General features: G+C 36.8%; 1 protein-coding gene across 1 annotated transcript in view; it reads right to left on the bottom strand.

Moving 5' to 3' along the window:
* Positions 1–15,371, bottom strand: part of WNK3 (WNK lysine deficient protein kinase 3) — a gene marked incomplete at its 5' end in the record, with an annotated part of 48,372 nt that overhangs the window by 23,129 nt on the left and 9,872 nt on the right. The window contains 7 exons of the mRNA XM_039223923.1: positions 472–602; positions 1,021–1,252; positions 6,831–7,774; positions 8,129–8,266; positions 9,531–9,582; positions 9,664–9,819; positions 11,482–11,598. Coding sequence (XP_039079854.1) covers positions 472–602; positions 1,021–1,252; positions 6,831–7,774; positions 8,129–8,266; positions 9,531–9,582; positions 9,664–9,819; positions 11,482–11,598 — 1,770 coding nt within the window. The remainder of the gene's footprint in view (positions 1–471; positions 603–1,020; positions 1,253–6,830; positions 7,775–8,128; positions 8,267–9,530; positions 9,583–9,663; positions 9,820–11,481; positions 11,599–15,371) is intronic.

The following is a 15,371-nucleotide window of genomic DNA, read 5'->3' as shown; positions in this document are numbered from 1 at the left end:
AAGAAATTCAATATCAAAATATGGCACAGACAAGTGGATGGTGTGCTGTGATGTATATCTATCGATAATACCCAAACAAAAAGCACCATCTGGAATTCCCATATTCAAAGTCTTTCAAGTGGGCCCCTTGGGTAAAGAAAATTGACCATATTGCTCAAACAAAATTCCACAATTTAAAAAATTCAATAATTCAAGTTGCTGAGATTCTAAAGAATAAGAAATTACATTTATAAAAAAGATGACCCAATTACCCACCAAAAAATGATGACTCATTTCTGTGCTCTTTTCCAGCTACAAAAATCCCCATTTCTTTAGACTTGCCTTTACTGGGAGGCTACAAAAGGTGAAGGGATGTGTATTAAATATGACAATAATCTACAGTGAAAATAAGTATCATCTAAATACCAAGATCTTCAATGTATTACCTTTTACAATGCACTTGTAGATAAAGATTCAACCAAAGACACAAACCTGGAACCGACCCCGCTGAAATGATCCACTCATCACTTTGCATCTACTCAAAGCCCTAGTATCAGCTGTGGACTCTCCTGTCAGAGGAATGGGATCAGGAGCAATTGCTGATCTCATATCTTCTGTTTCCACTGTAAGTTTTGCAAAATTGTAAGCAGAAAAGAGAAAATTATTCGTTAAGACTAAATTTGTTTATATTACCCAAAATGAAGAAAAGTAGAAAAGCTTAACCCCTGCTAGATAATTAAAAAGTGTTAATGTAATAAGCAACATTGTAGAAGTCCCTAACTCAAAATCAGACATTGTAAGATTTATCCCGAGACTTAGTATCTATGTGAAATGAATAACTGTAAAACCAAATTAGTTACAAAAGGAAAAATAGAATGGCAATGACATTAATGGGACATGTCACATACATGGGCTATGTGGAAAAAGTGGTAAGATTTGTATATGGACAAACAAACAAACGAAAAAAACAAAACAAAACAAAACAGAAGTAAATGAAAAGTGATGTTACCTAGTCTATGTCCCTGACTGTAAGCACACTACCTTGACGGACTTTTGATCTCTTGAAAAAGCTGGTTGACTGCCGTAGCCTGTATGCCCAGCTTTTTAATTTGCGAGTCCAGGATTTCTTGCTAATAGGATTTTTGAGACTAGGACAAGTAAAGCTTAGGCCAAAATATCCACCTCCTGTCTGCAGATGAATGGCTCCACCGCTTGACACAGCAGCAGGGTAGGCCTCTGGATCCCATGGAAGTGAAGCATCTGGAGACATCTCCTAATGGAGACAAGAAGAGAAAAACCACAATGGTAATAATTTAGACATGGTGAAGCAGTTGCTTATACCACTGGAGTTTCTTGCAAGGACTAATCAGTAATCAAAAATAGAATGCTATGTATACTTGCATTAATAGTACCATATCACACTGAATCTGAAGTATTTAACTTACAGGAATTAATCCTTCCCCTTTCTTTAAAAATATTATTTAGAATTAGGATAAATAAAAGAGCAGAATATAAATCTTCCAGCCTAGAACATTTTTCATTATAACAACTTTGAAAACTGAAAATTAAATTTGTTTCCTTCATATGCTTCATTTACTAAAAAAGTTTACTGAAACCCTATACTCTTAAAAGGAAACTTTTCATTTATGCTCATATTATTTAACAGAGTTAAAGATGTCTAATACACATGATAACATAGAAAAACAAGATATCTAGGTATTTAGATTTCTAGAGAAATATTATCAAATCAAATTTCTTAACTTTTATGTAAGCATAAAATTATTTCAAATTCTTGCTCTAAAAATTATTAATATCAGACTATAGCTGGCTATAAAATCAGTCTTTCCTCTTCTTGTCCTCCCATCCCTCCTACCAAAATGCCAGAATACAACTCATTGTATTTTCAATGAGTACTTTAAAAATAAATCCTCTATAGTAATATAAAAATGCACAATCACAAATACTTCAGGAAATATGAAAATTGTCTCTACTAATATAGAAAATTAAATGAGTATTTAAAAAGTTCAAAGAATTGGATTCAGCATTTGTCTGCAAGAAAGATAGCTTAAGTTGCACTAAATACACTGGAGTCTTCTTTTTTTTTTTTTTTTACAAATAGTTTATTGTCAAATTAGTTTCCACATTAACACCCAGTGCTCATCCCCACAAGTGTCTTCCTCCATGCCCATCACCCCTCCCCCCCACATCCATCAGTCCTCAGTTTTTGTCAGCATTCAAGAGTCTCTCATGGTTTGCCTCTCTCCCTTTCCCCCACCACTTCCCCCCTTCTTCTCCCCCTTGTTCCTCAGTTAAGTTCCTCCTAATTCTCCTATACATGCAAACATAGGGTATCTGTCCTTCTCTGCCTGACTTATTTCGCTCAGCATAACACCCTCAAGGTCCATCCATGTTGCTACACATGGCCAGATTTCATTCTTTCTCATTGCCATGTAGTATTCCATGGTATAGATAAACCACATTTTCTTGATCCATTCGTCCGTTGATGGACACTTAGGCTCTTTCCATGTTTTAGCTATTGTGGAGAGTGCTGCTATGAACATTGGGGTACATGTGCTCCTATGCATCAGCATTTCTGTATCCCTTGGGTAAATTCCTAGCAATTACACTGGAGTCTTAAATCAGCATTATTAACACTTAGTGCAAGTCAACAGTTATTAAAATTCTGAACAACCAGTTCTCATTTTCCAAAGCCCCATTTTGGACTAGTAATAATGCTACTTTCTTAAAGAGAAAAAAAAAACCCTCTCAGTAATATTATAATTTAGAAAATGTTGCACTGGTCCCACTGTAATTACAGAAAAATTTTAATAAGTAATAACTGGATCAAGATGATAAATTAAATACAAGTTCTAGCCTACCTTACCAATCCAAATTCATAGATACAACAGAAAAAAAAGATACAGACACATGCATATATGACTAAAGGAGGAAAAAGCAGCCCATGACACATGCAGGAACTGTTTCAAAATACTGTAAACTTGGGTGACAGATACGGACAGTAGAAGAGAGCCCTGGCCAACCTAAAGGAAGAGTGGTTGACTAGAATGCTTACAAAGCTATACCCAATCTGTCTCCTATCTGCCTCCTAACATCATCTCACAACGCTCTCCTACTTATTAGATTTCTTTTGGTTCCTTGAATAGGTCTCCACCTGTGAATGTCACCACCACACACAAGTTCTTCCCTGACCACCCTCTACTAAAGTAATCCCCTATTCATTCCGTCATAACCCTTTATTTGTTTAGGGTCTATCTTCCCCTACCACAATTAGAGGTCCACAAAAAAGAGATCTTGACTTACTCACTGAATGGGAGAGTAAACTGGTTGGGGTACTAAAGAAAGAACAGCCAGGCAGTTCTCTTTCCCTCCTGACCTCCACAGCAAGCAAAAGATGGGAGAGGCATCTGCTCCCAAATAAGAGTAGTGAGAGGCAAATGTTTGTGGCCATGAGAAAGATCAGCAATGGAGGAAGGAGACAACATCCAGGAGGAAGGGGAAGCCCTTCTACCTTTGAAGACTATTATACCACCCTCCAGTCAGCATTTAGAGAAAAGGTATAATATCCGGAGCCAAGAAGCCTGTCCCATGCCTCTCCCACAATTACTGGAGGAAAGCTACAGCAATTTTATATAACATTTAGAGAGACAAACAAGGAATCTTACATAGGGAAAAGAAAATATGAGTACACAACTAAGAATCACCAAACACTTATGGGAAATCAATACTGTAAGAAAACACTAGGGATGGCTGGCTGGCTCAGGTTGTTAGAATGTGTGACTCTTGATCTCAGGGTCATGAGTTCAGGCCCCACAATGGGTGTAGAGCCTACCTAAAATGAATAAGTAAATAAAAAGTTAACCCACTAAATTCAATAAACAGAAGAATGGCCAAGGAAATAGCATTAATAACAGAATAAGACTGTAGTATCTCCAGAAAGATGTGTGAATATACTACAACCATAAGAAAAAGAATGAACTACAGTTACTGGAAATTAAAAACATGATCCCTTACATTAAAAAAAAGTTGAATAAAAAGTCTGGAAACAGCATAAAAAATTGAGAAATTCTGCCAGTACAAAAAGCAAAAGGACAAAGAGATGGAAAGTATTCAATGGAAAGATAATAGATAAGAAAAACAGGAAATGAAGAAATAAAACTATTTTTCACAGATGATATGATCTTATATATTATAAAGAAAATTCTAAATAATATACTCAGCAAAATTGAAGGTACAACATCAACACTTAAAAATTAGTTGTATTTCTGGGGCACCTGGGTGACTCAGTCGATTAAACGTCCGACTCTTGGTTTCGATTCAGGTCATGATCTCACAGTTCATGAGTTTGAGCCCCGCATCAGGCTCTGCACAGTGATAGTTGCAGAGCCTGCTTGGGATTCTCTCTTTCTCTCTGCCCCTCCCCCACCTGCTCTCTCTCTCTCAAAATAAATAAATGAAGAAATTTAAAAATTAGTTGTATTTCTACAAACTAGCAATGAAAAATCTTAAAAGGAAGCTATGAAAACAATTCCATTTAAAAATAACAACAGAAGATATGGAAACCAACTTGACAATAAACTATTTTAAAAAAACAACAAAAGAATAACAATAGTGCTGAAACAACTGGAGAGTCACATGCAAAAGAATGGAGTTGAACCATTATTACATACCATATACAAAAATTAACTCAAAATGATCCTACCATGTATACTTAATTAATCAAGTATGAAGCAAAATAAAGACATTTTTGGACACTGAAAAAAAAAAAACAAATTAGTCACCCATCTTAATAATAAGATACTACTCAGAAGCATTTCAGAGGGGAAAAAAGAAATTCTAGGACACCAGAAACAGTAGCATGTAAGTTTGATCCAGATGTAGCAATGGACACTTAAAATAAAAGATTTCATTTGATCTTGACACTTGAGTATCTTCTGAGGAAAAAAGTTTAAAATTATTAAATTATATTTCATTTTTTAGGATTCTAATATTTCATGATCATAGGATAACACATATAATCATAACATAAATGTTGTTTATTGATCGTCAGTTCCTCAAATCAACCTACAAAGTACAACCAAGTGTTACAGAAAAAAAATGTAGATGTTCTAAACTTTGCCAATGTTAAAAATACAAGTAAGAAAAATCGAGAGGTGTACGGGAAAGAAGAAAAAGGGAAAATATTGTAATTTCTTCACCCTTCATAGCAGTGAATTAACAGGTATTGTTGAAAATTATTAAATAAAAAAATAGATAAGTATATTATTTACAAGTTATTAATGGCAATGACCTCAAGAATTAAAACCAGGACCTTAACAGTGTCTGGGGAAGGGAATGGAGTATAAGAAGGTGTTAACATAAATTACTTTTAATTTTACCTCCTTCTGAATTGCTTTCTTGTTTATATATTAACTGCATAATTTAAAATTTCTAGTTTACAAAAATATAAACATTTGTTATATCTATTAATGGAATATTATGCTATTGTTAAAAGAAATGTGAAATGAGGGGCGCCTTCAGTCGGCTAAGCGTCTGACTTTGGCTCAGGTCATGATCTCATGGTTCGAGGGTTTGAGCCCCACGTCGGGCTCTGTGCTGACAGCTAGTTCAGAGCCTGGAGCCTGTTTCAGATTCTGTATCTCCCTCACTCTCTGACCCTCCTCTGCTCATGCTGCCTCTCTGTCTCTTTCAGAAATAAATAAAACATTAAAAAAAAAAGTGACATGGAACTCTGTGTACTAACACAGATAAATGTTCAAAATTGAAAAAAATTCAGGACAGCACATATATGAAAGAAATATATGTATATAAACATATACCATATATTTATATATTTGTAAATATATAACAAAGAAATATATAAATATTTGCAAGTTAATTAAAACAATGTAAAGGTTCATTAACAGCTATGTCTATGGGTTCGGAAGTGGGATGGATTTTACTTTATATACATGCATATGCTACTTATATAATAATAATAAAGAGATACAGTGGTAAAGATTTAGAAATATATCTATGATATACTGTAAAACGAAAAGATAAATTTGCAGACAAATATGTATATAGCATAATCCTATTTTTGAGAATGAAAAGTTGTAGGTATGTAACTAGTCCATGTAAGCTTAAGTAAAGAAGGTTAAGTATCAAATAGTGGATAAACACCAGATAGGCATTACCTCTGTGATGTGAAGGAACAGAAAAGGGAAATTAAATTCCTTTGTTACATAACTTAAAAAAATACTGTATGATTTCACTCATATGTGGAATTTAAGAAACAGAACAAATGAACATAGAGATGAAAAAAAAGAGGAAAAGAAAAGAAACATACTCTTAACTATAGAGAACTGATGGTTAACAGAGGGGAGGTTGGTGGGCGATGGGCAAAATAGGTGATAGAGATTAAGGAGGGCACTTGTGATGAGCACTGGATGTTGTATGGAAGTGTTGAATCACTATACTGTACACCTGAACTAATGTTACACTGTATGTTAACTAACTGGAATTTAAATAAAAACTTAAAAAAAAATAAAGTCAGTTCATCCTACCCACTAAAACAATCTATAAATCAGTCCTATTCTGTCACTAATATTAAAAAAGTCACTGCTTGCAAGTTCCTAGCTAATTCACCAGAGGGCTCTCTCACCAAAGATACTTCTGTCATCTCTATGAACAAATTCTGGGCACCTGTAGCCTAAGTCATGGCTTCCTAAATACCTGTGACCTCAAAATCTTGTGATATACACGGATTAATTTCAAAGGATACAACTTTAGAAAAGAAGGAATTTCTTTAAAAGAATATGAATAAGAAATTGATTAGAAAGAATAATACTTACATGTAAACATATTTCGCTGGGTATAGAAGTTATCACATTCAGGTCCCTTTTGAACACTGATATGTTAGCAGGCTGACTCGCAGCCACATTGGACAGGATCTTAGAGCCTGTCTGCTGAAAATTAGGGGACTGTGCAGGACTATCTTGAATTCCACTGTGACTGATGCCTATGACTTCTGGCACTGGACATGAGAGCGTATCTTCAGCAGAGGAAGAAAATGGAGAGTCTATGCTTTGGGTATCCTTCTGACTCTCAGGATAGATGCTAGATATGCTATGCTCCTGATAGAGCAAGTTTCTTAATTTTTCATCCAGAGTTTTAATTCGGTTGTCTGCAAACTCCATTTTTGGAGGTCTTTCCCCATCTGATTCCAAGACAGTGGTGGGTAGAAGGGTAGTCAGTTCAAGGCCAGGGGTCTGAGTGGGAATGACCATCTTAGGAGAACTTGCTTCAGTGTTCATTGTGGTTTCTCCTTCTTGGGAAATCAACTCTGCATCCATAGTTGGCTGTTGCATTGCTAAGGATTGAGGCTTTTGATCAGACATAAATGCCAGAGTTGTAAGAGAGTTACCAGCAATCTGAGTTGACTCGCCAGGAGGGATCGTAAGTACATCAGCCTGACTGGCAGCTTGGTGACATGGATGTACAGGTAGAAGTATGCCTGCTTGGTTGGTGAGTCCCTCACATTCAACTGGAACTGCACGAACTGAAGCAGCAGTATGACTTGAACTACTAGCAACTGATGCCATTATCTGCCTGTCATCTTCCATTTGATAAAATACAGCTGGCTGCTTCGTGTCTACACTGGCATATTCGGAAATCTTACCATCAACTACATCCTTGAGTTCTGATTTGGAGGCAAAAAGTACATTCTGGCTTGGATTATTTTCTAGAGTGAGCAGTGTATCCTGTGATACTTCCTTATTACTTGTGGTTCTTGGACCTAGAACAATAACAAAGAATAGCTAGGCACATATAAATAAATACAAAGCATGGATTAGTACCCAAACTCAAAGGGGACAAGAAGAGTAAGGGACAAACAAGAACCTGTGTGAATAAGTGTTATAAATAAGACTCAAAATACACAGAATCCAACCTGCCAAGGAAAAAAAAAACCCTTATTTTTTCATAAATATTACATTTTAAAACGGCTTAAGTTACACCCAAACAATAGCATCTTCAAAAATGCTTATGAAAATTCTCATAAGAACAAATACCCACAAGATAAAGATATGGTATAAGTTTTGTATCCCCATCCTCCAAGTCTGGATGAAGTTGACAGACAGTGAACACTTACCAGAAAGTAGAGGTAACCCAGGAACTGTAGACATGGACTGCTGAAGAGAAGGAGGAGATTGAGCCTCACGGTTTCTTATTGTTTGATTGATACAGAATCTCCACCGACCAACCGGAGATGACTGAGGAGCAGATTCATCTGTAGAAAGAATTTGCAAAAATTAATAGGCTAAGAAATTGTAAACATGTTTACCCTATTCATTAAGGAAACCAGGTTAAAGCACCAATTTGTGTTGTACCTCCATTTCCAATAGCACTAGGATATGTGCAAATTTTATAAGACCAGACCTCCCAATGCTGGCAAATACTCTAAAGAACTGAGCACAAGATATCTTTAGGGAAGGATTTTAGAATCTACGAAACAAACACTGTATCAATAGGAATTAGAAGTAGGCCACAATTTGGGGGAGAAAATAGAAAATACTTTCTCCAACTGTTCTGATCCTAATTATGATGATGCTTATGCAAATCTATGAGTATTAACATTTATAGAACTGGATCCCAAAAGAAAAAAAAATCAATTTTACTGTATGACAACTTAAAAATAAAGTAAGTCCCTACACCTTTACTCCTACTTTGTAAACTTATTCCAATAAGTAATTCTTTTTTAAACTTTAACCTACTTTATCAGTTAGAAATCTGCTCAAATTCCTCCTAACAAGAGAAAGAACATAGAGGAGGACCCTGGCATCCTAACACAAAGTAAATTTCAGGGTAATGGTATCTGATTTCATGACTCCCACACCACCTGTTGTTCTTCATGTTGTTATAATTCCTTCACAGGTCCTCATTTGTCTATGGCTCTTCGCCCCCTCCCAGATACTCTAAATATAACCATGACCAGAGCTGAAAAGAATGGAGAGATAAAGTCATCAGAAAAGAAAACAGAAGACCCCAGTTTTAGTCCCTGGAAGTTTATCTAGTATCTGATTTACAAAAACTTATCAGTGATCAAAGCAGGTAGAAGCATAACATTAGTGGAAGGAAATCAAGATATAAATGACTATATTAAAAAATGAGGCAAACTTAGAACATAGTGATATTAGTTAAGAAAGGTTCTGTCCATCTCACATCAGTGGTTAAAAAAAAAACTTACCAGTTGATTTAAAACAGTAAAGCCATGAAAGGTCATAAGTTACGTGACTGCTTTTCTGGTAACATACCATGCAGCAACTCAGAAATAAACTAATTGGATAAAGAACCAACATTTGAAGGAAACCTACAGAATGGTTTTACTTTTTACATTGGGGCTAAAAAGTCCTTTCAAAGTGTGGGAAAACCTACATTACCAATATATTAATTTCCTTCATGGCAAACATCTTTCCCAACGAAGATACATGAATTGAAGTTTCCAAATGTCTTGCTTCAAAAGCCACATGGTAAATTTAATTAAATATACTTACTGCTGGTCTGAGTAGATGCAGAATTTATCTGTACTTGTTCAGATGATCCTGTCTGAATTAAAAATGAACAGATAAATAAAGAAGTTCCTGATATATATCTGAGAACACCTATTTGCTAAACAATTGCTCTTACTTGGCTACTGTTGGATTCCACAGTTATAGAGTCAGTTCCGATGACCCTATCTGTAGCAGAGTGGGCATGAAGGATCTCCTGGGCCTGACCTATAATAGCCCTCAATTCTTCTACAAATTTTTCTTTCTCACTGTCCAGCACAAAGTTATCTTCAACCTGTCCAAAAGTAAAAGTAAGTCTTTTAGTTTCCTCAAAATTATAATACTGTATCAACAGTGACTACCTTAAAAAAAATAAAATTAACTATTTAGACACAAATGCCACAAAGAATTAAAAAATGAACAGCACTAAAGTGCCACATAGTACATTAAATTATTCTATTTGGAGACCACTGATGTTTGTCAGATTGATGATACCTACCAGAGAAGAAGCCAGCATTAAAAAATATATATATCTTGCATTCTATAAATTATCATTTGAGGAATGTAACTGAGACAATGTTTATTTTTAAAACTAGGATGTCCAAACCCAAAAGTTCTTAAATCACAAATCACAAAATGAAACATCTCTAAAGATGACAAAGCATGGCCTGGAGACAGTTCATAAAATATTATGTTAAACAAGAGGCAGACTGACAACATTAACTTTTTTTTTTTAATGTGTTTTCTTTATTTCTGAGAGAGAGAGAGACAATGTGAGTGGGGAAGGGTCAGAGAGAGAAGGAGACACAGAATCTGAAACAGGCTCCAGGCTCTGAACTGTCAGCACAGAGCCTAACGAGGGGCTCGAACCCACGAACCGTGAGATGATGACCTGAGCCGGAGTCGGACGCTTAACCGACTGAGCCACCCAGGTGCCCCCAACATTAACTTTTAAAATGTTTAATTCTGGGGGCGCCTGGGTAGCTCAGTCAGTTAAGTGTCCAACTTCAGCTCACGTCATGATCTCACAATTTGTGTGATTGAGCTCTGCGTTGGGCTCTGTGCTGACAGCCCAGAACCTGCAACCTGCTTCAGATTCTGTGTCTCCCTCTCTCTCTGCCTGTCCCCTGCTCACATTCTCTCTCTCTCAAAAAAAAAAAAAAACCTAAAAATAAACAGTTAATTCTGTTTCTATAGGAATATATATATAAAGAAAGTTGGCAGAAAGAAAAGCACTATGTACTCTTCCTGCCACCCTTACCTATTCCCATGAAAATAGGGCAAAACTACTAACTTAAGCCTAACAATTCAAGAAAAAAAAAAGCAAGCAAGCAAGCTAAATGAAATGATGAACATTACTTGACACCTATATGTAAGATGGTGTAGTAGCTAACACATTAGAATTACCTGGAGTATTTTATAAACTACTGATGCTTAGTCCTTAACTCCAAAGATTCTGATTAATTAGGGACCCAGGCAATAGATTTTTTTTAATGTTTATTTATTCTTGAGTGATAGAATATGAGCAGGGGAGGGAAGGGGGGTGCAGACACAATCCGAAGCAGGCTCCAGGTTCTGAGCTAGCTGTCAGCACAGAGCCCGACACAGGGCTCAAACCCACGAACTGTGAGATCATGCCCCGAGCCGAAGTCAGGCGCATAACTGACTGAGCCACCCAGGCGCCCTGGATTTCTTTTTAAAAAGCTCTTAAGGTGATAAGAATCACTGACCTAGATAATCTTTTAATAACCCCCCCTCATATTTTAGAGATAAATATAATGAAATGAAAGAAAGTACAGTGACTTACTCTTGATCATAAGCAATTTAGCTTTGTGCAAATTTTAAAAACTAATCGTACCCTAAAATAAGATAGCTCTGAATAGATGAGGGGAAAGGATGAGGGGAAAAAAAGAGACAGAATGCCAGAGGGAAGGTAATCTGGTTTCATTGTACTTACCATATAATCTGCAATATCTTCTGGTGCATCACCATCAGCATCAAACTTGAAGGTGACCATCTTGTTGTTGTGTGTCTCCAACTGACACTCCACCATGTTGTCTCCAGATGTTGACACCTAGGCACAAGAATTCCACCAATTTAAGGGTCAGTTATTATCTTCTACTTGCAAATGGACCAAGGAATATCAAGATGAGCTTATATACAATATACGGAAAAATAGCTTAAATTGTTGAGATTCTAAGATTGTTTTTCCCTGTTGAAATACTACCTTCACACCCATTCTATGACAAATACAAGAGTTAAATTAGCAAAATAGAAGTTAGAGTTGTGATCCTGTGGAAAAGAAATGTAACTTTTATGAAAACACAAAAAAGTAAGAAGAGTTGCTGTATTTTGCCAAAATGCAAGTTTGTTTAGTCCTTCATTTCTAAAATTCCCTTAATCCCACAAATTGGCACTTTAAGCAATAGAAAACACACTGTAATGGAAATGTATACTGGTTCAACCTTTCTGGATGGCAATCTAGCAACATGCATTTTAAAAATTGTTAAATCTTCACATATTTTCACTAGTTTTATTGATATATTTTTTTTTTACAAATAGTTTATTGTCAAGTGGGTTTCCATATAACACCCAGTGCTCATCCCCACAAGTGCCCTCCTCCATGCCCATCTCCCTCATCCCCACCCCACACCCATCAGTCCTCAGTTTGTTCTCAACATTCAAGAGTCTCTCAGGGTTTGCCTCTCTCCCTCTCCCCCACTATTTCCCTCCTTCGTCTCCCCCTTGTTCCTCAGTTAAGTTCCTCCTAATTCTCCTATACATGCAAACATAGGGTATCTGTCCTTCTCTGCCTGACTTATTACACTCAGCATAACACCCTCAAGGTCCATCCATGTTGCTACACATGGCCAGATTTCATTCTTTCTCATTGCCATGTAGTATTCCATTGTATAGATAAACCATATCTTCTTGATCCATTCGTCCGTTAATGGACACTTAGGCTCTTTACATGTTTTGGCTATTGTTGAGAGTGCTGCTATGAACATTGGGGTCCATGTGCCCTTATGCATCAGCACTCCTGTATCCCTTAGGTAAATTCCTAGCAGTGCTATTGCTGGGTCATAGGGGAGTTCTATTGTTAATTTTTTGAGGAAACTCCACACTGTTTTCCAGAGGGGCTGTACCAGTTTACATTCCCACCAAAAGTGTAGGAGGGTGCCCGTTTCTCCACATCCTCGCCAGCCTCTAGAGTTCTCTGATTTGCTCATTTTAGCCACTCTGACTTGCGTGAGGTGGTATCTCAGTGTTGATTTAATTTAAATTGAAGTATAATTAACATACAGTTATATTAGATTCAGGTGTACAACATACTGGTTTAACAATTCCACACATTACTCAGCACTAACCATGGTAAATGTAGTCACCATCTGTCACCAAACAACGTTATTATACTGTCAGTGACTTTAGTCCCTTTGCTATACATTGCCCCCCACAACAACCTCTCCTCTGCCAACCACTTTTGTTCTCTAATTTTTTTTAAAGTTTATTTACTTATTTTGAGAGAGAGAGAGAGAAAGAGAGAGAGAATCCCAAGCAGGCTCCACACCACCAGTGCAGAGCCTTATGCAGGGCTCGAACTCACGAACTGCAAGATCATGACCTGAGCCAAAGTCAGACGCTTAACCCACTAAGCCACCCAGGATGCCCTGTTCTTTCAGTTTGAATGTTTGATTTTCTGTTTGTCATTTTTTCACCTATTAATTCTACTTCTAGGAATGAATCATTTAAAAAAAAAACAGGGATCTTTATATAGGTCTGTGTTCAAGAGTGTTTACTACAGAGAAAGAGATATGCACAGACATACAGACAAAAGGAGAAAGAAAGACAGAAAGTTAGAAGAAACAGACTGGTACACAGAGACAGACTGATAGAAACAATCTAAATGAGGAATAACAGAAGTAATGATTAAAATATGATATCTCTATACAAGGGACTATCTAAGGCAACAATTTGAAATATTATATTACTGGAGCACCTGAGTGGCTCAGTGAGTTGAGCATCCAACTCTTGACTTCAGCTCAGGTCATAATCCCAGGGTCAAGGGATCAAGCCCCATATAAGGCTCCTAGCTGAGCATGAGCCTACTTAAAATTCTCTCTCTCTCTTCCTCTGCCCCTCTCCCCTGCTCACTTGCTCTCTCTTTAAAATAAGAAAAAAAAGATTTAAATATTATGCTACTGAAAAATTACATAATGACACAGGAAAATGCACTTGATATATCAAGTTTTAAAAAAGGTAGAATATGGGGCACCTGGGTGGCTCAGTCAGTTAAGCATCCAACTCTTGATTTTGGCTCAGGTCATGAACTCACAGTTTGTAGGTTGATCAAGCCCCACATTGGGCTCTGCCCTTACAGCACTAACCCTGCTTGGGATTCTTTCTCTCAACTTCTCTATCTGCCCCTCCCCTGCTTGTGCTCTCTCTCTCTCCTAAATAAACAAATAAATAAATAAGGAGAATACGACTTCTCAAACTATTGCAAAAAATAGAAGAGGAAGGAAAACTTCCAAATTCATTCTATGAAACCAGCATTAAAAACCAGATAAAGACACTACAAAAAAAGAACTATAAGCCACAATCACTGATGAACATAGATGCAAAACTACCCAACGAAATACTACCAAACTGAATCCAATAAGACATTTAAAAAAATCATTCCCCACGATCAAGTGGAAATTTTCCTGGAATGCAAGGTGGCTCAATATTTGCAAATATATCAGTGTGATACATACATCAACATGAGAAAAGATAAGAACCAGATGATCATTTCAATAGATGCAAAAAAGCATATGACATAGCACAACATCCTTTCATGATATAAATCCTCAACAAACTAGGTTTAGAGGGAACATACCTCAACATAGTAAAGGCCATATATGAAAAATCCATAGATAATATCATGTTCAATGGTGAAAAACTGAGAACTATCCCCCCAAGGTCAGGAAAAAGTCAAGGATGTGTATTCTCACCACTTTTATTCAACACAGTTCTGGAAGTCCTAGCCTCAGCCATCAGACACAAAAAGAAATAAAAGGAATCCAAATTGGCAAGAAATAAGTAAAACTTTTGCAATTTGCAGATAACATGATACTCTATGTAAAAAACCTGAAAAACCACCAAAAAACTACTAAAACTGATAAATGAATTTACAAATGTTGCAGGATACAAAATCAATGTATAGAAATCAGGTGCACTTTGGGGCGCCTGGGTGGCTCAGTCAGTTAAGCATCTGACTTCGGCTCAGGTCATAATCTCATGGCTTGTGAGTTCAAGACCTCCCGGTGGGCTCTATGCTGACAACTCAGCCTGGAGTCTGCTTCAAATCCTGTGTCTCCCTCTCTCTCTGCCCTTCCCCACTCATGCTCTCTCTCAAAAATAAACATTAAAAAAAAAAAGAAATCAGTTGCATTTCTTTTTTTTAAAATATTTTTATTTATTTCTAGGAGAGAGAGAGAGAGACAGCGTGAGCAGGGGAGGGTCAGAGAGAGAGGGAGACACAGACTCTGAAATAGGCTCTAGGCTCTGAGCTGGCAGTCAGCACAGAGCCCGACGCGGGGCTCGAACCCATGAACCACGAGATCATGACCTAAGCAAAAGTCGGACGCTTAACCGACTAAGCCACCCAGGCGCCCCAATCAGTTGCATTTCTATACACTAATAATGAATCACCAGAAACAGAAAGTAATCCTATTTACAGTTACACCAAAAATAATAAAATACCTTGGAATAAACTTACCAAATAAAAGATCTGTATTCTGAAAACTGTAAGATGTTGATGAAGAAATTGAAAACAATGCAAACAAATGGAAAGATATTCCATGCTCA

The sequence above is a fragment of the Hyaena hyaena genome, unplaced genomic scaffold, assembly GCF_003009895.1.
Source record: "Hyaena hyaena isolate Hyena2069 unplaced genomic scaffold, ASM300989v1 scaffold_1508, whole genome shotgun sequence".
NCBI classification, from domain to species: Eukaryota; Metazoa; Chordata; class Mammalia; order Carnivora; family Hyaenidae; genus Hyaena; species Hyaena hyaena.
Note: the sequence above shows the minus strand (reverse complement) of the source record. Positions and strands in the feature narration are given on the sequence as shown.